Source organism: Cavia porcellus, unplaced genomic scaffold (assembly GCF_034190915.1).
Source record: "Cavia porcellus strain 051 isolate PalLab524CR breed Dunkin Hartley unplaced genomic scaffold, mCavPor4.1 scaffold_40, whole genome shotgun sequence".
Taxonomy (NCBI): Eukaryota; Metazoa; Chordata; class Mammalia; order Rodentia; family Caviidae; genus Cavia; species Cavia porcellus.
This window is the reverse complement of record NW_026947523.1, coordinates 4,782,449-4,810,194: the sequence shown is the minus strand read 5'-3', so window position 1 is coordinate 4,810,194 and position 27,746 is coordinate 4,782,449. Positions and strand designations below refer to the sequence as shown.

Here is a 27,746-nt window from a genome sequence, read left to right as displayed (position 1 = left end):
AGCTGCTAAGAATAAAACCATGAGGAATGGAAACACATCGGATAGGACTAAATCCAGACACTCATAACAGTGACGGACCAGCGTTCTTAGGGAAAGCACTCATGGCCCACTCGAGGGGGATCCCAGGGGGCCGGCTGACAATTTTGAAAAGCAGTAAAGGGGGCACAGAATCAGGCCTTTCTCACAGTGACGGTGCCCCTCCGTTTTGCCATCCAGTTGGCGACAGAAAGTGCATCGCAGAAGTGTCCCAACCAGGGACAGAAGAAGAAATGACGGACACGGAATGTCACCACTTTATGGAATTCATGGAATTAATTGTACAATTGTACAATCACCGAGGATTATAAACATTACCGAAAGAGAGAGAGTGCTGGGCACTGCCTGTGGAGAATTCTTGCCCAAAACAAACGGACAGAAATACAGACACAGGTCTGTGTGTCTGTCAATGCAGAGCAGGGCTCGAGACTGGAGCACGAAGTGACTCTGTGGGTTGCAGGAATCAAAACCAGGCCGTGTACGAAACTCACGTGACCCCAGTGCAGCTCAGCTCCAAATCAAACGGCCAGGGAGGCTGCAGGTCAAGAAGGAGCCATGGCCAGTGGCCCGTGGCGCTGCCCGGGATCTGGCTCCGCTCCGCACAGGCTGTCAGGGAGAACCTGGGACAAGCCGAGGTGAGTCCTGGCTGGAGACTTCTTAACAGCACGGATACTGTTCCGTGGCGTGGAGATAATCTGATCGCCCTGGTTTTAAAGAGTCTGCACCTTTCGGACAGACACAGACCGTGGTGTCTAACGTCCGTGGGGCCCACGGGGTCCTGGCAGGGTGGGAGGACGGCTGGAGCTGGGGACACGGTGCACGAGCGATGCCGTCTGTTCTTCTCCTTACTTTCCTGTCTGTTTGAAACTTCCCATAATAAAAAGCCTCCACCACTAATAAAAAATAAATGAAGCTCTTCCTTATCCTCACGACTGACGTCTGGGGAGAAAGACGTCGGGAAACCGCGGGCTCTCACCTTTTCATTAACTGGAGGAAGAGCCTCCTCGGCAGCCGGCACACGAAGGTGTCCAGGACGACCTTGAGGTAATTCAAGGAGACATAGCCACCTCGGGAGGGGTCCCCGGCACTGAGGGCTTTCTCAATCTTATCAATGGACTTTGAAAACTGCAAGCAAGGGAGATTAGAGTGACACTCAGAAATCAGCTCCACGGGGTTAGCTGAGCATTGCATTGTTTTGTTTTTAACCAAAACCGCTTCACATTTGCCTCTCCGAAAACTGATCAAAAAGGTTCCTGTGGCAGGCACGGAATTCAAATGTTTAATTGATGAACTGGCTGCTCACTAAACCGCGTTCTGAGACGGGAAACACAGCACAGACAATAGATCTCCCCCAGATCTCCGCACTCAAAGCCCCCGGTGGATCTGCCAGTTTGAAACGTCTTCCTTAATATAGTGCCAGCCGTACCCCACTGCGAAGCCACCCCTCGTTAAGTCAGGCCGGTCACACATAAGCTGGCGACAGTTTATTAAAAATAGAGGTAGACTTTATGGCAAACAAAGGAATTAATATCAGTATTACTTAAAGGACAACTTGGACATTTCTTAAATAATCCTGTCATAATGTTTTTCTGCAAAGAACCCGGGTGAGTGAGCTTTGTTTTGGAGACCCCTAGGCTGCGGTGAAGCAGTTAACCACTGATTTTTACCACTCATAAAAATACTGTGAAGATTGGTTTTCTCTCTAAAGGCTTCCCTGCTGTTTATTATTGAGTAATAACAATATTCTCCAATATTTTCCACATCCCAACTTCATCTGAATTTATTTTTTCCTGCTAACTTAGATAAGAAGACAAACAAATTACTGCCCACTTGGTAGGCGTTAAGACTTCGGCTGGAACAGGGACGTGCAGAAGCAAGTGTCCCCATCAGCTGAGGGAACACGGAAGCGGGTCCCGTAAAATATCCTCACTACGCCCAGGACGGTCGGAAAACAAAAGGAAAATCTTTAAACCTATTTAGGGACTCAAGTTTCTTAGACAGATCCTCTGAGATCCGCTGCATGGGAGAAGGCTCGCAGGGGAGTCCTGCACGGAGCAGGATCCCTGTGTGCTCAGGGGACCACTGGGTCGGTTTTTCATATCTGAATGATGCTGGGTCCTCAGGAAGCTTTTGCTCAGTAGCATAGCTCTGACATAACCGAGAGCCTTTGGGAAAACAGCAAGCAATGAAACAAATATTTTAACCTTTTAGGAATTTTCTTTGTTTACCCAGGAAGTAAGAGCATCTGTTTAAGACAAATGTAAGCAACCCACAGAAGACAAAAAGGAAAACCAAGATGCCCGGCAGCCTCGCAAACGACAGTGTCACACACAGGGCTGCCACAGCTCCTGGAGGGATCCTGATAATGTGGGTAATTTTACAAAGATGAAATCACGCTACACCTGCAGGTTTGACAGATGTTTCTTCACTGAACAGCGTCTTGGATTGTTTTTCCCCTAAGAACTTGTACTGGTCTGCATATTGCTGGTGGGTGTGCCAAAGTCCAGGTGTCTGTCTTCATCAGCACTTCCTGGCTCCCACAACAGCCTGTCCTTGCCTACACTCCAGAGGTTGTATTCACCACTGTGTGTTTTGTTCATGTCTTCCCCCTTGACATAAGGCCACGTGAGCTCTCCGGGTACAACCATTCTGCCGGTTTGGTTCGCTGTGAATCCAAAGGAGCACAGTTTTGGCAGGTGGGGAGCATACCACAAACATGTTGGAAGTGGATGTATTTTCATCCGAGACATTCTAAACACAGGTTGCAATTTATAAGCCACTTGACTCACTGCGAAGCAGAGAAATGAATGATGAACGCATACCTGAGATACCACGTGCCATGGCCTGGCCAGAGTGTGAAAGTCTAACCACGTCAAGTGCTGGTGAACATCCAGGACAACAGCGGTTTATGAGCTATTGGGGGAGTGGAAGCTGATCACCGGAAAACAATCTGATGTTGCTGATTAGAGAAGAGGACCTCGTTCCCTGCAGCCTGGTAGGCACAACTCCCGGAGGCGACCCACACAAACTCTTAAGGTGGCATTGCTCGGATTAGCGTAAAACAAGGAACAAGGGGAGACGTCCACCCAGGGGAGGACAAAGGCTGGTACAGCACGAGACAGAAGAAAACTCCGGCAGGGAAGCAGCAACACAGCTGTGTCCGTGTGCGGGGACCTCAGCCTGAGCTCCAGCAGGGTGCCAGGAAACGGTTTATAACTGTGCAAACTCACTGCAGAGGAGAAAGGGAGGGCGGGAAGGAAGCAAAACACGCAGACCTCCAGCGAGAGGCCTTCCCGTGAGCCGGGCTCCGCCATGGCCGAGAGAGAGCCAGCAGGTAAGCACTGGGGTGACGCGGGGGACTCAGGGAGGACTCAGGGACAGCGCGGTGCTGTTGGCTGACTCTGCAGCCTGGCCGGGGTCCGGCTCTCCTTGGAGGACCGCAGTGCGCCCTGTGGCAGCCCGGGTGGGAGGCCCTGCGGGCTTGCTTTTGAAATTCAATGTTTTGTTCCATTGTGCTGTTTTGTTTTATTCCTGCATCTGGTAACCTGAGCAACGATTCTGAAGATAACAATATGCAGCCATTGTCACATTCCTGTCATCTTGTTTTGAAAACCTATATAGCTTTTGTGGCTGTTGTTTCTGTTTTTTACGTTTATTCGCTTCTTGATTTTTCTGTTTTTACCTTTTTCTCTTTAAAGAAAAAAAAAATCAAGCAAGACACAAAGTACTCATACTGTCAGAAAATATTAACACCAAATCCCCTCTAAAATTTCAACGGCATAAAAATGAACTAAATAAAAATGAATTCATTAAAGTAAAGTCTTGAAAACTATGAAACAATGAAAGAGATAAAAGGGGATGTTTCAGAGCTAGGAAGATAAAAAAAATAGAAATAACATCAACACAGGAACTAATAAAAGTATAAACAGCAAGAATAAGAGATAAAGATGGAATTTAAATATTAAAGAAACAGCTTGAAAGAATCTCAATGAAGGCAGAAAAATGAGGCAGAAGGATTAGAGCACTCTGAGAGGAGGTGACAGCCATTAGGACAGACAAAGACAAGGTAACGCGAGGGTGGCTGGGTGCCACCTGCCACGGAGAGGAGGAGAGAAGTCGGGGAGACAGAGGGAAAAGGGGGACACGGCGGCCGCCTTCAGCACCAGGGCTCTGGCAATTTCCCCAAGATGGAAGAAGAATGAACCTGTACATTTAGAGGACCCGCCGTGTTTTAGGAGCTTCCCGACCTTAGTTTGGGTGTTGTTTTTTTTAATTTCAAGAAGAAAGAAAAAAAAAAAAAAAAAGCTTTCAGGATCGGGGCAGGAAAGCTTCCCCGGGGAAAAAGTAATCCTGTCGACCCCAGGCTGCTGGCAGCCACAACCAGGGCCTGAAGACAGTGTTTCCATCCTGACCAAGAGAAGCGACCCCAGCCAGGGGGTTCCAGCGTCAGGCCAAAGGCACAAGTTCTCCTAAGGAAAAACCAAAAGGAGGAGAGAGCGCCCCGAGCCTTTCTTAGAGGGACGGCTTGACAGCGAAACCCAGCCGAACAGAGCTAAATCAAAATGAAGAGCGCTGGGAAGACACTGGGGTAAGCCTGGAGCTGTGGGGATGGCGCGGATTTGTGTAAACATAAACATAAACAGGGAAGAAGGGGCGGGAAAAGAGGATTACAGGGAGTAAACTCGGAGGCAGCACCGAGCTCTGCCTGGGGACACCTGCAGACAGCGTGGATTCCCAGGCCTCGGGGCTCTCTTAATGTCTCCTCTTGTGTTCACCTCCCTTTGGGGACCTAACACATCTGCCGAGAGACACACACGTCCAAAGTCCATAGCTGGTGTGGTGGTGCACGCCTGTCATCCCACCACTCAGGAGGCTGAGGCAGGAGGATCACTGCAAGTTTGAGAGCAGCCTGGGCTACACAGTGCGCTCAAGGCCAGCCTGAACTACACGGGGAGGCCCTGTCTCAGAAAGACCAAAAAGAAAAAAAAATCCAGAAATGTGTCTGCTTTCCCCTGAGGACGGGCCTGTGGGGTTCAGAGCGACACAATGTGGGCTTATTAAACTCATTCCCAACCTCACCAGCAACTCCTCCAACTGCTTCATGCCTCAGTTTCCCCACTGAGATGACAATGAGGCCCGACTCCCAGAGCTGCAGAAGACCAGAGGACACTGCCCGGCCCCTGGGAAAACGAGAGAGCATTCATTATAGTCATGGTATTTGCTCTTCTGGGAAAACCAAGGAAATTTAACTTAGATATGTTTTAATTTTTTAAAAGAGTATGATCTGTTTTTTTATAAAATTATTCCTATCCAAGATCATCCCTGAAACTAACAGCTTCCATAGTTGGTCTGAAGCGAGCCTGGACTGAGGCCAGCCTGGACTACAGAGCAAGACCCTGTCTCAGAAAACCAAATAATAAATAAATAAAACCGGAAAAACAGTTCCATTTATAATAGCTTAAAAAAAACAAAACAAACAAACAAAGAGCCGTAGGGATCAACTTAACCAAGGAAGTAAAAGAGCCCACAGTGAAGATTTCAGAACACTGAAGAAGACCCTGCAAGACGGAAGGACCTCGCGCATTCTCAGCTTGGCAGGATTGGTCCTGCCCAACTGGCCGTGATAGGAAAAGTGAGCTACGGGTTCAACATAATCCCCATCAAAAGCCCAAGGACATTCTGAAATTCACATGGAGACACAAAAAGTCCAGCATGGCCAAAGGAATCCTAGGTAACACGTGCAGGCATCCCAGTGACCAATTGCAAATTATACTACAAAGACATACTAACAAAAGCAGCATGGTACTGACACAAAAACTGCCACAGAGACCAATGGAATAGAGTAGAGGCCATGTGGACACAGACACCTGGATGGAGGAGCCAAAAACGTATGCTGGGAAAAACACAGCTTTTAAGCAACAGTGCTGGGAACCCTGCACATCTACCACAAGAGAAGTCCGCAGTTAGATCCCTCTGCCCACCCTGCAGACTGGGCCAGAGAGGTCTAAGACCGGCACTCGGAAGCCACAGAAGAAGACACAGGCAGCAGCTGCAGCCACAGGCACAGGCAAAGCTTCCGGGTGGGACTAAGGACACAGGAAGTAGCAACAGCAGCAAGAGGGGCCCAGCGGATCAAGGAGGGCCTTCCTATCTTCCTGTACCGTAAGGGAAAGCTAATGGAGCGCAGAGACAGCCCGAGAGGGACAGCGTGCCAGCCAGCACGCCTCTGACGGAGAATTAGGTCCTGCAACATGCAAACATTCAACACCAGGTGGCCCAACCACACCGGGCAGATGCACTGGACAGACACAGTGGCCGGGAATACATGAGACAGAGCTCAGCGCCTCAGGGAAACGCAAACAGAACTGCATTGACAGCCCGTCTCTCCCTACAGAACGGCTGTCACCAAGGGCATAAGAAACATGCGCGGGCAGAGGACGTGGCTCAGCGGTGCTGGCACCTGCCTGGGAAGCCTGAGGTCGTGAGTTCAATACCCAGTACAAAAAAAGAAAAGAAAAAACAAAAACTGTGTGCTGGGGAGGATATGGTGAAACGGGCCCTCCGCACTGCTGCCGGGAATGGGAACTAGAGCAGGCGCTCTGGGAATCAGTACGGGGTTCCTCCAAAAAGCAAAAACAGCACCCCCACACAATGCAGCTAGCCTGCTCCCTGGGGTACGCCCAGAGCAGTTAAAGTTGGCATACTGTGGGGAGACCTGCACGCCCACGGGAACGAGCACAATTCACAACAGACAAGACGTGGAACAGCCTCCATGCCCGTCAATCGGTGAATGGACGGGAGGCTGAGGCAGGAGGATTGCCGCAAGTTCAAGGCCAGCCTGGACTGCACAGTGAGTTCAAGGCCAGCTTGAGCTGCATAGTGAGATCCTGTCTCAGACTAACAAAAGAAAACAACAAAACACAGGTGAATAAATAAAGAACATGGGCTACATAAACGCAACAGAGTATTATTCAGCCTTAAAGAAGAATGAAGTTCTACCATTTGCAGGACAGCACGTGGAACCAAAGGTCGCCACATTAAGAGAAGTGACCCAGACTGAGAAAGGGACTGCCATGCTTTCCCCTAATAAGTGAATGTAAAAAAGATGAACAGAAGTAGAAGAGAGGCTTTTATTAGGCAAGAGGAAGAAAATGAGAGGGAAAAGGTGTAAGGGATAATACTGCGGGACAGAAAAAGATTTCTGATTATATCAGAGGAGATCACGATGTTGACAGGGACTTCCTGAGGTGGACAAGGTCCACTCCCCCCGCTGGGTTAGCAAGGAGCACCCATGCCACGGCCAGCTTTTTATTCACAAATTACAGTGATGCACAGAGAGACCAAGCAAGCAGCTAGAGCAGGGTCACAGAGCCGCTTCAATCCTCAGTCTCGGGGACTGGGGCGCCAAGGGGTCCTCCTTTCTGTTTAAGAGCACTTTCTGAATGGTGCTATTATAAAACGTCTCTGAGCAGGGCAGTCACAGTGTGAGGAGACAGATGCGTCAGTTAGCTCAGCTGCAGGGATCACTGCACGGTGCACTTGGATCTCAACACGTGGCGTCATACACCTTAAATGGGTATTTTATTTGCCAATTATACTCAGTAAAAGATAAGCCAGTGGATGGTTATTTCTGTCTGTCTGTCCACTGACCTACCTACCACGGACACAGCCTCTCCTGCTATGCTGAACAACGAAAGGTCTGGAATCACATTCACCAAACGCTGCCTTTGACCCATTTGGGGAGTGACCTGTGAATAAGTTAATACTTTCTTCTTTGTGCCTGTCAGAATTGGTTACATTTTTTTTTTGCCATTGTTGTGCATTTTTTTTGTTTGTTTTTTGGTACCAGGGGTCCAACTCACGACCTCACACTTGCCAGGCAGGCGCTTGTGCTGCTGAGCTAAACCCCAGCCCTGCTGTGCATTTTTCAGTGGCCGTGTGGAAACTGCCATTGTTAATCATCATTAATGAGATGCATGGTCCACGGGTCAGGCGACGGACGTTAAATCGCTTGGTTCTCCTAATCTATCCCTCACTGGAGATTTTCTGTTACTAATTTGTAAGAGCAGGGTGTGTGCTGAGAAGTTATTGTCGTTTAGGTTGCATATATTCTGCGAAGTTGATCCTATGTTTAGAGAAAGTTCTGCTGTTCCAAATCTTTGCTGTCGTGTGGTCAGATGTCACATTTAAAGACTTCCAGCCTTTCACCTCGGCTTGGGGTACACCCCAGTGGCTGAGAGCTTGCCTAGTGTAATTCAGCACCATTTTAAAAAATCACCCAGCTCATTTGTTTAGATTTAAATAGTTGGTGCATATAGAACTTTTTTGGCAAGGAGTAGATGGTTACAAGCTTTTCCTCAAAAAAAGTATGGCTAATGAAATCAATCATGACCACTGAAAAGCCCACTTCCTGCCCCCACCTGAGTTCACACAGATTCACTGCTCCATGCGCCACTGTTACTAGGGGCGGAAGGAGGTCTCTCAGCTTGAGGAGACGCAGGTAGCATCGAAACAAATTTTATAAATGAGTATCTCCACCTGAGTGCCCGTCCCAGATGCCCCCGTGGCTGGGCTCACACCCTTCATAAAACACCTCAGGAGCGCATCTCACCTCTCGGCAGAAGGCCTTCTCAATGTCATCCAGGGAGTAGCCGCCCCAGCTCTCTTCGGATGGTGTGGAGCTGAGCCAGTGTTCTCTCTTGAGAGTTCTGGCTTGTGGATTCTCTGGTGAGACCTCTACGAAAACAAAACAGGTTATCACATGATCAGAGCTACGCTGAAATACCTCCTTTATTTCTATCATCACTGCTTTGTAAAAAAAAAAATAAATAACACTTAAATAAACCAAGAAAAGGATGCACTAGCTAGTAAAGTGTTTGAAACAATGGGACGAGCCAGTATGGTGACACATGCACGTGATCCCAGCAGGAGGGGTGCTGGGAGTGCCAGGCCAATCTGGGATACACAGTTAAGTTCAAAGCCAGCCTGAGCTACAGTGTGAGATCCTGTCTTAAAAATAACTAAATAAATGATTGGATGAACATTTTGGGAAAAACAAAATTAGTCTTCTATTATCCTAGGATAAACCGATAGAATGAAACATACACCAAATAGAAAAGGCCATAAAAGCAGTAGAAAAAATTACGATGACTGTTACATATTACACAATCTTCCTGAGGGAAGACCCTCCCGAGAAAAACAGTAAACCTACAAATCGTTTCAGGAACGAACAGGTCTGACGATATAAACACTATTTGATTTTTGTTTGGTTAAAATCTGCACAGCTAACAGTGAAAGACAAATGGGTGAGGGAAACCATTGTTAATAAACGTAAGAAACAAACACGTCAGTGCTCATCATGGACAATCAGATTCTCCGAATCAATACAATAAATATAAATGTCTAATAGAATACTTAGGTTAGAGACAGGTAACTAAAAAATTATGAAAGCTGCTCAAACTTACCTGGAAATTTTAGAGCCCAATTAAAACAAGTTACCATTTCATTTCTCTACTTGTCAGGCAGTCAAATGTTAGAGAGAGGGAAGCAGCAGCTCTGGCTTGTGCATGCAAAACCTTGCACTCGAAGATTCTTAAATCCTTTTTAAGACTTTATACTTGTGGAATGACAGGCCACTCGACAGCCCATCTGGATAAGGACGTTTCTGCAAGGGAATAAACTGACCCTCTCTTGTGCTCATTCACAGAGGATGAGTCTGAGAAGCCCTGGCCACCAAGCCCATGAGATGACAGAGATGTTAAAAAGGAGGCCGCACTGTGTAACTTCATGCGTGTGGAAATGCGTCTCCCTGTTCCCTGTTGCTCCAGGACAGTTAGCATAGTGTTCATTTCAATGCTGATTGTGTCTCTTCGCCTTCCGTCCATCTACTCACGCCACAGGAAAGCCGGGGACATAACACTCCCAGAACATCTCAGCAGGATTCAGGACGCAGGATTACAGGAGCTTGTTATTTTGTGTTTTCCGGCTTGTGTCAAACACAGGTGAATTACTTTTATAACAAAAGCGAGTAAAATAAATTTGAATTATAGCCAAAATCCACTGCAAAGAATCACAAATGCTTCCCCAGCTGTTTTTCCTAAAATGTCTGCAAATGAGCTCCAGCCAAACGAAGCCCGTTGCATCCTGCCGCAGCTAACAAACTGTCAGTCATCCGGAGCTCCGTCTCCTAGCTCCACAATGATAAAAAGAAAAAAGAAACAGCCGGCCTCAATGCAAAGCCTGTCCTTCAGGGGCTGGTCTGCAACACTCCAGCCTTGAGGACCGGGCACATGGAAGCTGGGATCTCAGAGCCCCCGGGCCTCGAGAGAGGCATCGTGGCAGGATGAGGGGCCACAGCCCACCCAGGCTCCCGCTGGTCAAGTTCCGAGGGTCTCCACGCTGGGCTTCGGGTACTATCCTGTTCTCTCCCCCGACCGCACACACATGCAACGCCACCACCCAGGCCTGGGCACGTGGACAGGCGGGCAAAGCGTGAAGGCAGAGCACCGTCCAGGAACTCAGGGCGGCCACACGGGAGGCGAGAAGGCCACAGCACCTTTTTAGTGCCTCCCTTGTCACAGTGGCCCCAGGTCTCACGCTCCAGGACAGCTCGGGAATTCCCAAGATTTCTTCGGAAGGATTCTTTGTTGGGACCTGGGATGGGCCCACCCGTCCCCTCCTGAAGGGTCCCTCGCTGATTTCAGCAATGTGGAGGGACCCAAAGCTTCCAGGTGTTTAGGAGCATCCCCAAGGGCTCATGGCTGGGCCTGCGTGGTCTTGGTAGACATCAGCTATGACCCCTAAAGCCTCACGCGGTACAGGGATTTTCAGAGGCGGCTGCCTCTGGAGTGTGTGGTTTGGCACAGTTCTGGCTGGGTTAAGGGCAACCGTGCTGCACCGCCCGAGGCCAGGGCCTGCGTGCGACATGAGGACAGAGGAGGCTTGTCCCTCGCCCCTTCGCTCCCTCGTTGCCTCGCTGCCCTCTGGCTGCCACGGAGGGTCCCTCTCGTGCTTTTGCTGTCTTCTGCCGCTGTAAACCGTTGCCCCCTGCCATGTGCCACCCGGCCTTGGAGCCAGGCAACTGTGGACTGAAACCTCTACAAACTGTGACCCAAATAAAGCTTTCCTCCCTCTAATTTTGGGCATTGAGTATTTTGTCTCAGCAAAAAGAGAAAAGTAACTAAGATGGATCAGTTAATAAGGAACTTCCTTAGCAACAGGAAACATGGAAGGACAAATCAATCACAGTGGGAAAAACTCAGAAATTAGCTGGCAGAAATTAGGAGCAAATTAGAAAAAATACAGTCACTTCCAAGATGAAGTACAGTATTATTAACCACAGTCACTGTGAAATCTGACTGTGGTTGACAATATGATTAACTACAGGCACCATGAAAGAGAAAAACTATTAAGTGTCCTCATCACACTCTGAAAAAGGAGAGATGTGCTAATTAACCGGATGGTGGTAAGCACTTCACAGTGTGTGTGTGTCCCGTCATCACCCTGCATGCCTTAGATATAATTTTTATTTGTCAATTACATCTCAATAAAGTTGGAAATAAATCATTTCAGAACGGAAGACTCACCTAGAAGGAACTCAAAGTAAACAAATACAACCGTAGCTGAGGTGAATCGCAAATTGTATCAGGTAGGGGGAAAGGAAGGAAAAAGGGAGGAAAAGAGGGAGTAAGGAGAGGAGAAGGAAAAGAAAGGAAGCAGATTCACGAGACCGCAACTGTCCCTTAGAGAAGGCAGGGGAACAGGACCCAAAATACATGTAATGCAAGTAGCTCGGAAGAAAAGCAAATGAAAGAACAGAACAAGTACTAAGAGTTATAAATTCAGGAACTTTTCTTGAAATGAGACTCAAATCTGCAGATTTAAATAGTAATCGTGCACTCAGTGTAAGCTGGGGTCAGATACAACCCTCCCAGCAGCCGAGCCGTTCGCCAGCAGGGGCACTGGGCTCGGCAGGGACTCGGCTCAGCACCAAGGCTGTCACAGCAGACGCAAGATGTCCTGAGAGAGAGAAGGTAGGACAAGGAATCTGCAGGTCCCTGGACATCTGGAGAGACCTGGAAATTGATACGGGGCACCCCAAGGACTTTGCCCATTGAGGAGTGAGGCAGACGGAGAACGTCCTCCCGCCTAAAATCCCTGACTTCCCTTCATCCCTACAGAAAGCCCTGCCTCTCTGTTCCCCACAGACGGCCTATCCCCTCTGTCTGTCTGCACCGGACCCCTGGTTGCTTCCACAAAAGCCTGTCGAGTGGCGAGTGGTTGCTGCCTCCTACACTCAGGAATCAATCACGAGTGTCTAGTAGTATCAGGGCACAGGCTTTCCCAGCAAAATTATCAGGCTTCAGCTGTGTTTGTTAGTTTGTTTCTTTTTTTAATCTCTAGACATTCAGGCAAAAAGATCAAGTTACAGATAGGGAGATAAATTAAACCATCACCAAGTTTTTGTTTGGTAAAACTTCACACCATCAGACAATGGATAAAGGTAATTCAGACACTCAAGAAAATTGGGACAGATGCCTTTGCAGCCCTGCGCTGGCGTCTGAGCATCCATGGGAGGACAACAGTACGCAGTATTTGGGTGATTTCCTTCTAGCTTGTTTTTGAAATCCAATGTTGTTCTCACTGTTTTGTTTTGATTAATTGCTTTGCTTTATTCAATGCTCTGTTTTGATTGGTTTTATTCTATTTTGTTTGGTTCAATTTTGGTATATCTGACGGAATGGACAGCTATTGTGAAGTTAACAAGATCTACTACAGCAGTCTTTGCTGATTTCCTAGTGTCCTGTTGTGAAGTTCTGTACCAATTTCACTGCTTTGTTTTGATTGGCTTTGTTCTGTTTTGTTTTGTTGGGTTTTATTATCTTTAAAATAAAAAAAAATCTTTGAAAGAAAATTAGAAGTGAGAATTTTATATCTAGAAATTTTGATTTTTCAACTTTAAGGCCACGATCTTATGAACAAGAAATCAGAGCATATCTTTTCCATGAGTAATTCCAAAGGAACACACCAGAAAGGAAGCTTCAAATGACCACAGCCTGGGGACACAAGGAGGACAGAAGCCACTGAGCAATGTGACAGGACTCGGGACAAGGTGACCGTCCCAGGTGGAGCTCAGCCAGGAGGCGGCAAGGCCGCCTCTGAAGATGGAGGAGATCTGGAAGGTCAGCCCGCCCTGAGGCTGACCCCAGCCCTGCCGTCCACAGCCTCGGTCTAGAGATGCCTCAGAACCCGCCCCAGATCGCATCGTTAATCCAGAATACCCCGCCGGAGGCTGGCCTCTACCCGCAGGGTCTGAATTTCAAGTTAGAAACCAGAGACCATGGATTCAGTGAGAAAATGGGTGTGAATAGGATATTTTTCAGACAATCTCTGTGGCCAGGGTTTGGAACAGAGACTGGAACGGGGCAGTGAGGGACACCAGGAGTGCAGCCGGGACCCAGCAGCAGGACTGCAGGCAGCGCTGTGGGAACAGGGGTCCCGAGGCCTGAGGAGAGAGGTACGGTCAGTGTTTGATCTTGTAATAAATTAACTGAGGTAGAAGACAGCAGCCCTCAGCTCCCTCCAGATCCCCGCCCCTTCCAATCCCTTTGTCCGTCCCTCTTGCCACTTTCTGAAGCAGCTCTGGAGTTCCCCGGCATGACAGGCTTTAGGTCTACTGTCACGGCTCCTTCAGGGTCCGGAGTTGACTCAAGCTGTCACCCTTCTGCGGTTACTCTGACGTCGGGGAAGAGTCGGCACTCAGCAGCAGCACTCACCGTATTTTTGATCATGTCTCTCAAAGACCCTCTTGACAGAGGACCACCAGAGCTGCTTCGGGAAGTGGCGAGAACACTGGGTAAGTGCATTTGGAGTGAGAGAGGGAATTTTGAAGGGGACTAATGGAAAAGCTGTCTTTTACTAGGATGATTTTTTAAAACTTAAATATTCCCTATCTATGTTGATCACACCTCAGACGGGAGCATGTTCAGAAATGCCCAAGAGGCTGGAGAGAACCAGACACCTTTCACTGTGCGACGTGTCGATAACGGCGAAAGCCTGCTGCCGATTATTGGTAAGGCGCGGAGTGGGAAGTGGGAGAGATCTCCATGTAAACTGGAATAGTATTACAGAGCTATCTCTTACAGCACCTAATGAAATAAGCCAAAGGGGGAAAGCAGTAAAAATTCCATGTGCATAAAAAAAGCAAACAATACTTAATATGAGCAGCCAGAAAAATTTGCTTCCAATTACGGTGGATTAGCGCACATTACACCAACACTCCCAGCAGATAACAATTATAAACTCCAGGCAAAACAGAAACAAAACTCCGGAGGCGCTGGGGGCGGGGGGGGGGGGGGGGGGGGCAGCTGAACGCAGAAGCCGACCGAGGCTGACGCTGAGAAACCAGCAGCGCCAGAGCTCTGCCGGCAGGGACCGAGCTCAGGGCTGGAATCTGGGTGTAAACCAGGGTCTTGTGGGCTTCCGGAACCAGAAACAGCTCAGGTCTGCCTGGCAGCTGGAGGGCGAGCAGGAAAAGGCCCCCAGTGAAGGACGGACGGGGAGGGGATCTGCAGGAGGGTGGGTAAACCTCAGCCGAGCCTCTGGCCAGCTTCTGAACTGGGAGGCGCAGAAGAGAGGCCATGGCGCTGGGTTTAGGGTGGGACAAGAGCACGGGGATCCCAGGTGCTGCCCCTCGGGGTGGGCAGGCGGTGCCAGCACAGCAGGGAGACTGACTGCTAGAACTAACAAAAGAAGTGACAACTGCAGAGGCGCATGAAAGAATCCATAGCCTACAACAATGCAAAATTTATCATACTCAGGATAAATTCCAAGTTTACCAGAACAGGAAACTGCACTCTACATTCAAGAAAAAAAAAAAAGCAGGAGGAGGAGTGTGTGTGAGTAAGGACCACACTCGGAGACCATCAAAACGTTGGAATTAGCAGATGTTTAAAAATCTTAAAGCTCTGGAATAGTCCTAATATTTTCTAATAGCAGTAGAATAGATGCTCCTAACGAAGGGACAGGAGACCTCAGAGGTTTTAACAGCGGAAGCTCTCACTCTGTGGAATTAGTGTCACAGGGGCTAAAGGCAGATTCTCACTGATTTAAAGATGTGCACCATGAACCGCAGAACAAGCAAAAAGTGTCCCCTGAAATAAAAAGGTCAACAGGGGCACTAAAACAGACTAGAAAACACCCGCCTTACCCAAATCTCCTGAAATTAATGCAGGCTCTACAGGGACAAAAAGGGCGGGAGGAGGCTGGATAAACAAGAGGGAAAGGCAAGCATTGCTCCTTGATTTTAAAAAACTACGGGACATCTAACTAAAGACATGAATTCTGTAAAACAGTGCTCAGTGACAGGTGGAAGACAGTAAGCTGAGCTGGACAACAATACGACAGGCCTACAGGAGCACAACGGATCTCGCAGGTAAATTAGCAACCCAAGGAGCAGAATGATCTTGGTGAAGATCACACTGCAGAGGTAAATACAGATCGAAGGTGAGAAGGATAAGCAGTGAGCACTTGGCTGGGCTTTAACAGCCGAGCAGAACAAAGACAGCAGGCTGGCTAAGGATCCGGGAAATGGGAGATGTCTTCAGAGACACACAACGTTATTTTTAAAAACTCTTAACAGGCGGAGAAAAATCGAGGACACGGAGAGCTGGTGCGGAAGATGCGTCCTGGAGAGGCCAGGGATACCAGTGCTCTCGGCAGCCAGCAACAGGAAGCTGATCGCCAGAAAAGAGAGAAAGTTACGCAGCGCAGGCCTTGGACATGGAGCCCGGACTCAGCGCCGGCAGGGCCGGGATCAAGGTCTACTGCATTTGGGAAGGGAGAAGGGTGGCCCCTGGCTTGATATCCAGCCAGGCGCAATCCTTTTCTTGCATTTTGCCCGATTTCTAGCCCTCGGCTGCACTCCAGTGAGTTCTTACGTAAAACAGCGGCCACAGGACGCCATCTGACAAGCCGTTTCTCTCCCTCTGCCCTGCCTTTCCATATGCACGCATGGGAGAGTGCCAGGAATAATGCTGACAGTTATTTCTGGCCGGTGAGACCAGTTTGAGGGTTTATTTCAATCTTGCACTTGTGGCAAAGCTGCAGGGAAAATGACAAGAGCTGACACGAGAACGAGCCTCGCACAGGGCCGCCACGGGCCGCTCTGGAATCCTCGGTCGGCCATGAGCAGAGCCGGGCTGAGACCAGGCAATCTGTCGCGTCTCAGCTTGCTAGCGAGGCGGGACTGAGGGCTGCAGAACGCGCTCGCTGAGTGTCTGCTGAACTTAATTAAGTTGAAACCCAACAGTGATGACCTGGGTTGAAAGAACCAGCCACAGGCCAGGAACCCTGAGGGCAAGAAACTGCATAGAGCAGGCCAGAAAAAGTGACCCGAGGCTGGGGAGGGGAGTGTGTTAGTCAGACAGGCACCCACAAAGATGTAGACCCCGATGCTTGCCGGAAATACCCAACAGCTGGACACTGTGGACATCACGTTATGGACGCTGGGGTATGGACTGTGCTCAGAGGGATTTTCACACTCGGAGAGGACACCAGGCTTCACTTGTCTGATAGAACTTTAAACTACTCAGCTTTTTGCCCCTTTATATCAAGATTTTTCCCATTACAGGAATATGTGTCCATTATCAAAAATGAAAATACAGAAGCTGGTAGGGCGTGGTGGCACATGCCTGCAATCCCAGCACTCAGGAGGCTGAGGCAGGACTGCTGTGAGTTTGAGGCCAGCCACGGCTGCATAGTGAGTTCAAGGCCAGCCTTAACCACACAGGGAGACCCTGTCTCAAAAAGAAAAAAAAAAGGCATCAGAAAGAAGAACAAACAACACTCAGACACATTACTTAGCGATAATCCATGAGTTCTTTTGGGTTGTTTTACAATCAAGCTCGGGTCCACACACACTAGCAATTGTATCCGTAGCTCGTGTTGTGAGCTGTCCACTTTACCATGCGGACATGCGGGGACGCAGGGCTTTTCCTGTTGTTAAGCACTTACACTGTCCTCATGACCTATGATCCCACGGCTATCTTTACAGATGACCTATTTTCCACGCTTGAAAATACCCTCTTCTCAGGAATAGGACAGGCATGACCTCACCAAAGGAGACTGAAATCTTTAGGGAAGGCTTTGAAGGTTCTTACCTTGGTTTCCCATAAAGTATCTAAGATGCACGTCATTACTTTTGCTGAGGTTCTTCAAAAACACACCATAATCCACTGCAGTGTCTTTATCAATGCCGTAGTGTTTTGAGAACCTGAAACACAAATGTTCCTTCCAGATCAGACATCACAGCGCAGAGGCTCTACCATGAAGGGTTTCTTCTGCGTTACTGAGGCATCCTTTGCATGGAGTTGGCATTAATTTTAATGTCGGTGTCTAGCTACAGCTGGAATTAAAAAGGAACCCTGGGAAATGTTACCGGCAGGATTTTAAAATGCGGAAACTTTGAAGGAAACCGGCTCCCCGACCTTCAGATGGAGGAGCAGAGATCTGAAGGAGGTGGAGGGCTCCCAGCCCTGCCACCCACAGTGCTGCCCCCTCCTCCCGGGGAGAGAGGTACAGGGGCCCCGGCAGCCGCCACCTCACTGAGACAACGGGAACAGCTGTCCTCACCTTCCTTTATATGGAGGCACCCAGATGTGAGAGGGAGCCAGCTGGCCTAAGGTCTCCATGGCCAGGGCGCCCAGGGCACCCAGGGCTGGGAGGGTGGGAGACACACAGGCCACCTCTGATTACACTAGAGAGAAACTGAGGCCCACAGGACCCATGCTCAAAGCAGCCAACAGCAAGCGGGGGACCCAGGCTGCCCTTGAAGCCTTCTGTGCTGGGCACACACAACAAGAAACCTTTAAAACAGGTGAACTCCAGCCCCTCCGTGACACAGACTGAGGTAAACAGAATGCCTGCACTCTCTGTCGTGGATTTTCTACTCTGCAAACCTGCCATTTGAGAGACGTTTTTCCAGATAATTTCTGAGTTATTCCATTTCTTTAAGACTGACAGTTTTTACGTGTTTGGTTATATTTTCTCCATATGTGTTGGTTTCTATAATTATCTAATTTCATGCTGCTTTTTTAAAATTTAGTAATTATTACTTAAGGTGTTTGTTATTTCTCTGTTTTCCAAATGTAACGGAGAATACTGTCGCATGTTTATTTCATGCATACCTACTCTTCCTCTTTGATGAAGCCTGCCTATTGTTCTACTGAGAAAACTTATCTTCAGGGCTGACAGCTGCCAGAGTGAGCAGAGAAACTCCCTAGGCAGCCCCCCGCTTTCCTCCTGGGCCTCGATCACGTGGAAAGGCGAGATGACCTCGGGAACCCTGCAGGGGCAGTTCCTGGGGACCTTCCTGAGTGGGGACCCGTGGGCTGGTGGGCTGCTCCAGGAAAATGCAGAACACTGTGAAAGGTCTGCTGCTGGCCTTCCGGGCTTCGCGAACAATGCCTTCTTCCTGAACACAGGATTGGGCTCAGAGGACAACACTGACCTGGCCACGGCCCAGCCTGGCAAGCTCACAGGGCCCGATGCAGACACCCTGGCAGACGGAGCTGCGGGGACCACATGCTTCAGAATGGAGGCCTCAGCCCCGCCCAAGGGAGGCAGCCTCTCCAGAGGCTTTTTACAGGAAGCAAAGATGGGCGCCAGAAACCTTCCTAAGAGACCACAGACCAGGGCCTCCTGCCAGGGACGTGGCCCCAGGGCAGGGCCTCAGGGATCTGCAGAAACCAGCAGGCAGGTGGATCGTGCCAGGCCCAGACTGGGAGAAGGACGGAGTCCAAGCACAAATACGGGAGAAAAAGCCATAGGCCTCAGGCAGCAAGCTGACCACTGAGATTGGGAGGTTAGTTTGTTTACTAGGCTGCTCGTAGACTACTGCCCACAGATGCAAACAGTCAGGGTGGTTACAGTGTAACCCAGGGCATAGTGATCATTGGATCTCTGGCCTCCTGCTTTAGGTAGGCAGCCGGCATTCTGCAGCCTGAAGGGAGCTGTCAACTACAGGTCAACAGGCACTCAGCTGGGGTCCGGTCCACGCACAGGCCCATCCTTGCCGTGCTCCCCACGCTACAGGGCATTTGGACTCTATCCTGGGAGGTGAGCTGTCAGCACCCAGTTCTCTAAGAGAAAGATGAGTCTCAGGGGACCCAGAGCACCCTGAGGTCCCAGGATGCGGACACAGAATGCCCAGACCCGACCCCTCCCAGGCCTGACTCAGAAGCCTGAGCCCAGCTATTTCTATGGCAACAAGGGTCAGACATGCATCCTAGACAGAAAGCTGCTCGATCAAAGAAAGGATTCAAAAACGCATTGTTTCCTGCCCCCAAATTTAAAAGGCACCAATAATACAGAAGCAGCTTCTCCGGGAAAAAATATCTTCTTGAGTGTCAGCCAGGAAGGCATTAAAGCAATTGAAGAAATGTTCTCCTTTTTTGATCTTCTGCGGTCTACAGGAAGCAGTTCTGCTACGTGAAGTTTCTCCGGCCTTATCTTGAAAACAGCATTGTTTTGGAGGTTTCAAAAAAAAAAAAAATAAAAGTCTCGAATAAAAATTTGTGGAGTTTTTTATTATTCAGTACTTAAGAGATGGGGAAACAGACAGTAACATTTTTTATAGATTTACTAGGTTGGAGACTGCAGTGCCAAACACAAGGTTTATTGTCAAATAAAACACAGCTTTGTCTTTGATTGCCTGTTTTAGGAGAACGCTGCTTCTGTTCTATAATTGCGTGTGCAAAATTATTTAATTTGTTTTGTTTGGATCTTATTCTGGACACTTTCCCAGCCGGAAAGGATGTAAAAATTAAAACATCTATTATGTCTTTTATATTCGGAGGTGGGTTATAAAGAGGAGGAAAGAAAAAATTATTCAAAGAAGTGGGAAATATTCCATTTTGTCTTTTCAGGTTTCCCTGCTGTGCCACCAGCACAAGCCGCCCCGTGTCCCTGCCCGGGGCCAATTCCTCTGCCTCTGTTGTAGGCTCTGGGGCTCCTGGTGAGAGCAGGCTCAGGCCTCTGGTGAACAACCCGCAGGGCACACTGTGCGCTGACCCAGGACGTCTGCTCCGAGCCCCTGGTGGGTGATCTCGAGCCCTGCACAATACTGCAGTGAAACTCCCGGACGACGGCCAAAGTTACTGAAGACTTGTTTCTGGGATCTCCCATTTCGTATTTTTAGACGTGGGTGGACCACAGATAATGAAACTGCCGGAAGCAGAGGCTGTGGGTGTTTCAGGAAGCGTTTGGGAAAAGGCGAGAAGAGAGGCCCTGTGCCTGCGGACGCTTCCTGCATGGCCAAATCACAGCCCATCCTGCACTGTCTTTCCCTTGAAGCCACCCGCACAGCAGCCACGGGTGCAGGTCCGGCTTCTTCTAAACGACCCAGAGTCCACTCTGCGGAATCCTGCAGGGGGCTGTGGATTTCAGACCTGAAGGCACAGCTAAATGTCCAGGGCTCTCCACCCGGAGGAGGTTTCTGCCATCACATCACATCGGGAGGGCCACGTCAACAAACCAAAGAATCCTGGAACTGTGTGTGCCTCCTAACCCAGGCTGGCAGGTGGAAAAGCCTCCAGGGGAGGGCGCAGCGCAGAGGGGGAAGAGGAACCCACCATGGAGGACTCGGTTCAGTATGTGGGTGCAGGCCAGCTGGTGGCACTGGCTTTGGGACGCCAGAGAATGGGACTGTCAGGTGCACAATTCCCGGCAAGCTCCGGGAACCAGCAGAGAAGCCCGGAAGGAGGGCGGGGTGACGGCGGGAGCCTGGCCGCAGGCTCCGTGCACCCCGCCCCATACTCACTTCTGGTATTCCTCCTCCGTCATCTGCAGGCAGAAGGTCTCCAGCACCCGCCTCAGCTGCTGCGGCTGCACCCGGCCCGTGCTGCTGACGTCCAGGAGCCGGAAGGCTTTGATGACTGCTTTCGGGTTTCTGAAAACCTAGTACAAAAAGGTGGTTTTGGGGAACAGTCAAGAGATCCTGTGTTAAAACCCAAAATGGTAACACAAAACGTGTAAGTTTTTTTTTTTAAATAAATCCTGTAAACTACAATATTTTCAAAGATTTGCGGTGGTCGGCTGGAAAATGACACACCTCGGGGAAGAAAGGACACTTTGCATTTATTGAATGTTTTCAAGGCAATTTTCTCGGTAATGGTCTTAGTAAGTTTTGAGTTTCTTTTTTTTAAACCTCTTTCAGATGTAAAGCAGTAAGTTGCATAGACAATTTGTTCCCTTTTACGGCTGTATGAAAAATCTTCTTGTTAATTGACACTTAAAAACTAGCTCTGGCAAAGCTGGCCTGGTAGGGATTTTTATTTTTTCTCAGCCATATGCAAACTATTTTTACTGGGAGCTGCAAAATATGGCTGCATATTTCCTCCCCTCTGCATTTTTTGAAAAGATATTACAGGGATGCTTTATACAACTCTTCGCCTAGTTCAGCGAAGGATACTTAGCGGGCACATGGATATTCGTGGTGAGGCTTGAACCCGCGCACAGAGCAGGCTGGGCAGCTGCGCAGGAGCTGGAGACCAAGGCTCCCTCGGCAGAGCCCAGGGGGGAAGAACCACCACTTCCCCACTCCAGCACCCTCTCCCAGCCAGCCAGGCCGGATGCTGGCTTCAAACTCAGGTTCACCCTGTGATCACCCCACAGGAAAGAGGGGACGTGTTGATACCTATTCACTGAGACAGGCCAGAGCCCAGCAGCACGGTTTGCAGGCCTTTCCAGAAGAGGACAACACTTCCGGCCAAAGTGACCTAGGGGGCTTCTGGTGGGAGCTGGCCCTGAGCTGGAAGGGTGACAGGCCCTGCACACAGCTGTGGTGACTTCCCACCACCGAGGTGGGACAGAAGGGTGACACTAAAGCCCGCTGGGGGGCTGGGAGCAGGAGCAGGCGGTACAGCTGAGTCCCGGAGGGTCTGTTCTACATCTCTGGACCCAGCGCATGACCAGCCTGGGCCCTGAGAGACAGCAGGAACCTCACAGGGTGACAGGAGGACCGGCAGACAGGTCTGCTCCCTTCCCACCTGCACGCCCGGCTCCTTGGTGCTTTCTCTGTATTCAAGTTCTGTCCTGCACTTGAGAAACCCTAATGCCCAGAAAGGATGCCCGCTGCAGCCCCTCCAGGGACAGCTGTCCTTGCTCTCCTGCCCCAGACATCAAGAGCTGATGGCACTGGTGGCCTCCCTCCCCTGTCCCTACTTCAGGGGTACTGCTTGGCCTTGGTCCTAAAGCCTCAGCTCACCTGCTCCCCGCTGCCCCCCTTTGCAGGCATCTGTGTCTCCAAAGGCTCCTGCCTGGGCCATGCGAGCCCTGCACCTCGCTCTGCACCCCTGTGATGGCCAGTCCCTGGAGAGCAGAGATCAGCACTCCTCCCAGGCCTGCTCTCTCCCCCTCACCCCTCCACCTCCAGCTCCACCTGCTCCCAGCCCTCCCGTCTCCCGCCTCAGGTGGCCTCTGTGCTCACCGGCACCCCTTGAGATCTGCAAAGCGCCCCCCCTCCCCAGCAAGACCCCACCTCTGAGGGGATGCCCCAGGGCCTGATGTGGTGGACAGAAGGGGACCCCTGAACACTTCCAGGGCCCCTCAAGTCCCAGGCCACTCACCCAGGGCAGGCAGGACGGGGGTGCAGCTGTGTGGTAATACTTCCACAGCCACTGCCCCCTACACACACACACACACACACACACACGTACACACACACACGCACGCACACACACCATCCAGTCATTACCCTTCTGCTAGGACCAGAACCCAGGGCCTCGAGCAGGCCAGACAAGCCTGACCACCACTGAATGGAATGACAACACTGGCTACTGATGCCATGACAACAAAGATCATGTGATCACTACCCAAATGCCAGGTGTGTGCAAAGCCCCGCCCTAACCTCTCCACACCACCCGCTAACAACCTGCACGCAGGACCAGCAGGGCCTCGGGAGATACCCAGCCCTGGGGGCGGAGTGCAGGCGCGTAACCCTCTGCTCCGTCCACCGCCCTGTCTCCAAGCTGGGCCCAAGGAAACTCAGCACTGCCCGCTGCCACATCCCTATGTGCCTCCCCGGGGGAAATGCAGGAGGACACGGGCCGTTGCATGTTTTAAAAACCCCCAAGCACCCCATATGGATGCCCAGCGTGGAGCGGGGAGCAGCGAAGCTGGCAGCGAGCCCCCGCCCACCAGAGCGACGTCTCCAAGTTTCTTATCACTTGTCAGACTTGAGGTTGGCAGGAGCCGCAGTGCAGAGCAGCAGATGGTGAGGCTCAGCTGAGGTGGCACAGTCAGGGGGCCCCAGGGTCCAGGGCTGGCCCCGAACTCAGCGGGAGACAAGGAAATGGCAAGAAATGAAGACCCTGGCCCCGTGAGGGCGCCTGTGCCACCCCAGGCCATTCTCTGCAGGGGCCTCCTTGCTCCCTCTGTCACCGCCCGCTGCTGCCCTCCTGTCCCCCCTGCTGGACACTACCCTCCCTGCATTCGCTCAGGTCTCAGTCAGGAGCAACCTGCTGCCCAGGACTCCGTCTGGCTCTCCCTGAGCATGGCTCAACCCGGGACCATTTCTGATCTGTCCACCTCTGTCTTCATCCCAGGCTCTTGGCCACATTTACTGCTGTGTCCTTGGGGCTCAGCACCACCTGGGCAGAGCCGATGCCCTCACGGATTCCCAGAGGTGAAGAACCACTGTGTCCACCCCAGATTCCTGGCCCCACCCCACCACTGCCCACTCTTGGGCAGGACTTGGTGGCTTCTCATCCGGCTTCCTAATTCCCCTCTGCCGAATCGATTCCCCAACTTTGACTTGCACATGGTGGTTTAGGGTGGCCCGACCATGTGACAGGCTCCTTCCCGCCTGCTCTGGTGGGCAGTGTTTCCTTCCCAACCTCCAGTCCCCCACTCAGGGAGCAGTGGCAGCCAGCAGGACCGAGGCGCCCAGGGAGGGAACAGGGGGCGCAGTGAACAGGAGAAGGGCCCGCTGCTGCTCCACAAGTGTAACAAATGGCAACATGGTCTCACCCTGCAGCTCCCCAGAGCGGGCAGGCCTGGCAAGGCGGATGCGCCCAGCTTCCTCGACAGGGAGATGGGGCTGTCTATCCTAGGAAAGGTAACCCTGCTTGCTGATTCCCTATACCTGCAGGCAAAGGGAGCTTTAACACCTCCAAACACTTGGGAAAAAAATCAAAGGAAGACTACTTCATGCCATGTGAAAAGTTATGTGAATTTCAAATTTCAGTATCCATAAATAGATTTTCCTGGCATGTGGCCATGCCCACTCATTTGCATATTGTTTGGGCTACGTTTCCCCCCACACACACAAAGGAGGAGGGCGGGGAGGCTGGAGAGGAGAAAAGCCTGACCTAAGACAGAAAGACTCCTGGCCCCGACCTCAGCCAGCTCCACACAGCTCAGGGTTTTACAAGCACACATGCAAAACAAAGAGCTGAGGATTTTCAAAACAATACCTATTTCTGACCTCAAGGTGCACAAACTAACAAACAGGCCTGAGGTTTTGGGAAGAAACTGCCCGTGTCCCTTCCCCTGGGGACAGACTTCATCCAGCTCCCCTGTCCCCGCCAAGCCCTGCGGAGGGCCTGGAGTACCCGATGCCCTACTGTGCCACACCCCAGCCCATCATGCACCCCTGCACCCCCTACACTCTTGCAGCCCCGATCTGGGTAAGCAGGGACCACAGGGAGGACCCCAAATGGTTGGGTTCTTCCCTCCGGAGAGGCAGAAGAGAGAGCTTCACACCTCGAAAGCATGGCTTCACAAAGTGAACCCCTTACCTAGCATCTCAGCAAAGAAGGGAAGCCCAGTCACACAGGAGTGAAGAAAAATGAGGTGACTGAAGAATAAGAACATTCAAGTTTTAAAAAGTAATAGAAGCAAATTTTAAATTGAAATATTCTAGAACCAGGCACTATGGTGAATGAGTCTAATCCCAGCTACTCGGGAGGCTGAGGCAGGAGGATTGCAAGTTCAATTCCAGCCTGGGCAGCTTAGTGAGACCCTGCCTCAGAATAAAATTTCAAAATGGGCTCCGGAGATATGCAGCTCCGTGATCGAGGACTTGCCTAACATACATGAGGCCCTGGGTTCAATCTTAGAGCTGAAAAAAAGATTTTCATGAATTATGAAGATGGGGGAGGGGAAGGCACACACCACCTTCCAGGCATGGTGGCTTGTCCTGAAAGCACACAAAACTGCTCTCAGTGGAGCTAGTTGGACAGACAGATGGACAGAGGAATGTTTGGCTGGATACGTGTAGAGTGGGTGGGTGGATGGGTGAGTGGCCAGGTGGAGGGGTGAATGAGCTGATCTGTGGGGACAGATGATGGATGAATAGCTGTTTGATGGGTAAACAGCAGAGGGGTAGATGGTAAGCTGATTGGCTGGGTGGGTACACAGGTCGGGGAGGGATGGGTGAGTGGTGGGTGGGTGGGTGGACAGGTGGGTGGGGAGACGGGTGTAGAATGAGGGACGGTGGGTGCTGCAGCAGAAGCTGCAACGAGCCAGGAAGTCCTCGCATCGGTAGGAGAGGTACAGGCAGGATGGACAGAGGAGCAGCGGACTTGGTGACTGACTCTGAACCTTCCCGTGGAGGAGCTGAGAATCAACAGGAGAACAGGGCAGGAGGAGGCCAGGTAGGGAGGAGCCTGGTCACCTACCGCTGACACAGCCAGAAAGCGTGACCCTCCATGGGCTAAGACAAAACGGGAGGTAGAAAGCATGTTTCCAGCTCCCCGAGGACTTCTCAGCAGTGGAGTCACCCTGGCAGCAAGATGATGTAAGAAGAACCAGAGGGGGACCCGAGAGGGTTAAGTCAGAGCCCATTCTCCGCATCAGGAAGCTCTCACAGTTTGTGGACTCGGTGGGGAACGAGCCTTCCACCCTCCCCGGAGAGATCACCAGGTCAGCGATGCGGAGAGACAAGTCCCCTCCCGACCTGCACCATGGCCACCCCATATCTGGGGAGAAGGAGGCAGCATGGCGTGAGGAGAGCTCAGCTGCATCTGCCTGCATCACAGAGGAGGAGGAGGAGGAGGAGGAGGAGGAGGAGGAGGAGGAGGAGGAGGAAGAAGAGGAGGAGGAGGAGGGTGCTGGGCTGCGGCAGGATCAGGTCTGAAGCTGGGCCGGGCACTGCCTACAGGTGCCCTGAGGTCTGCTGGGAAATGCCCGTCAGGGACCAAACAAGAGGCAGAGACATGTGTGTGCCACTGGGGAACTGCCGGGGAGGAGACCACGCAGCTTCCTTTCCGTGCCCCACTGAGCTCAGATGGTGCAATAAGCTGCCTGCAGTGACTGTGATTATTTCCCCATCGTTCTTTGTTTAAAATTCTTTTTATAGCGTTCTGAGCTCCGGGAAGCAAAGCTGAGAACCCAAATAAATAGGACCACCCAGGCTTTATCGGAGGAGAGAAGGGCCTCACGCCTCTGTGGACCCCGGACTTCTGCCTCCGTCGCCCCTCTGGAGGCTAGCACAGTCTTGGCAAGCCAGAAGCAACCTGCAAACCGCAGACCCTCACACCTTCCCGCTCCACCCCACCCGGAGCCCCCCGCTGCTCACTTCCTCCCCGCAAGCCACTTCCTGCTTGGCTGCTACCAGAGGGGGGGTCAGAGCCACAGCCCACCCCCTGCAGCACACTGAGCCCCCACCCCGGCATGGGGGGCTTTGTGGCACTGCTGTCAGTCTGGCACCTTCCTGTCACCGCCACTAAATCCGTTTTACATTTAAGAAGAAATAAATGTAAAGGGAGCTGCAGAAAAGGATTTCTCTTACAATAAACACATCAACGCTCATTTCCCTTATTATTCTACTTTTGGCTATTTTGTATAAAATCTTTAATTAAAGTTTTTCTTTGAAATTGTCATTATCAACCCAGAAGAAAGAAAGGAGGGGGAAAAAAGACCAACACAGCTGTGAGCAATGAAGTACTATTCAGGACTAAATGAACTGGAACGAATTAAGTAGCTTGACTGTTATGTTCTTGGTTCTGGCTCTGTATTCTCAATAGCACCGTCTAACTTGTCACTTTATATCGATTCCATCTGTTTACACTCTGCAGAGTATTGGCTTCCTACCGTGAACATTTCCTATTTACCAGCTGGTAGAGATGAGCCAAACCAGATAGGAAAAAATTAGACTGCATTCAGAAGCTCATAAACACAAACTTCCAACGCAGGGACATGTGGGTACCGCTCACCTCCAACAAAGGCTGCTCCCTGCCGCCCGAGCGGCTGGGCCGGCTCCTCTACCCGGGCACTCACCTCCGACCAAAGACCATCCGCTTCTTTACGGAACATATGCACACTCTGCCTTTACCGAAAACTGAACAAGCTTGCATAAAAAGACATCCTAACGAGATCCAGGAAAATGGAGAGAAGAGAGCAGACAAAAAAATCACCGAAGAAGCCTGGCGTGGTGGCTCATTCCTGCAATCCCAGCACTTGGGAGGCTGAGGCAGGAGATCGTTGCAAGTTCGAGATTAGTCTGGGCTACTATGTGAGCTCAAGGCCAGCCTGAACTGCATGGCAAGACCCTGTCTCAAAAAGACAAAAAAAATCACTGAAGAAATCCAAAAGCATTGCTGGGATGGAGCAAAGTTCCAGCCTGGAATTTTCCTACAGCCGAGATGAGAGGGAAAGCTGCTGTTCTATACCTCACAGGCTGTGGATGCCTCCCCTATGTTTGATTTTAA

At 50.7% G+C, this 27,746-nt stretch overlaps 1 protein-coding gene across 1 annotated transcript in view; it reads right to left on the bottom strand.

The window, feature by feature from the left end:
- Efcab6 (EF-hand calcium binding domain 6) overlaps positions 1-27,746 on the bottom strand; it is a 212,828-nt gene that overhangs the window by 130,795 nt on the left and 54,287 nt on the right. The window contains exons 8-11 of the mRNA XM_013153159.3: positions 20,855-20,991; positions 17,196-17,308; positions 8,648-8,772; positions 1,013-1,161 (exon numbers count right to left, since the gene is read on the bottom strand). Coding sequence (XP_013008613.2) covers positions 1,013-1,161; positions 8,648-8,772; positions 17,196-17,308; positions 20,855-20,991 — 524 coding nt within the window. The remainder of the gene's footprint in view (positions 1-1,012; positions 1,162-8,647; positions 8,773-17,195; positions 17,309-20,854; positions 20,992-27,746) is intronic.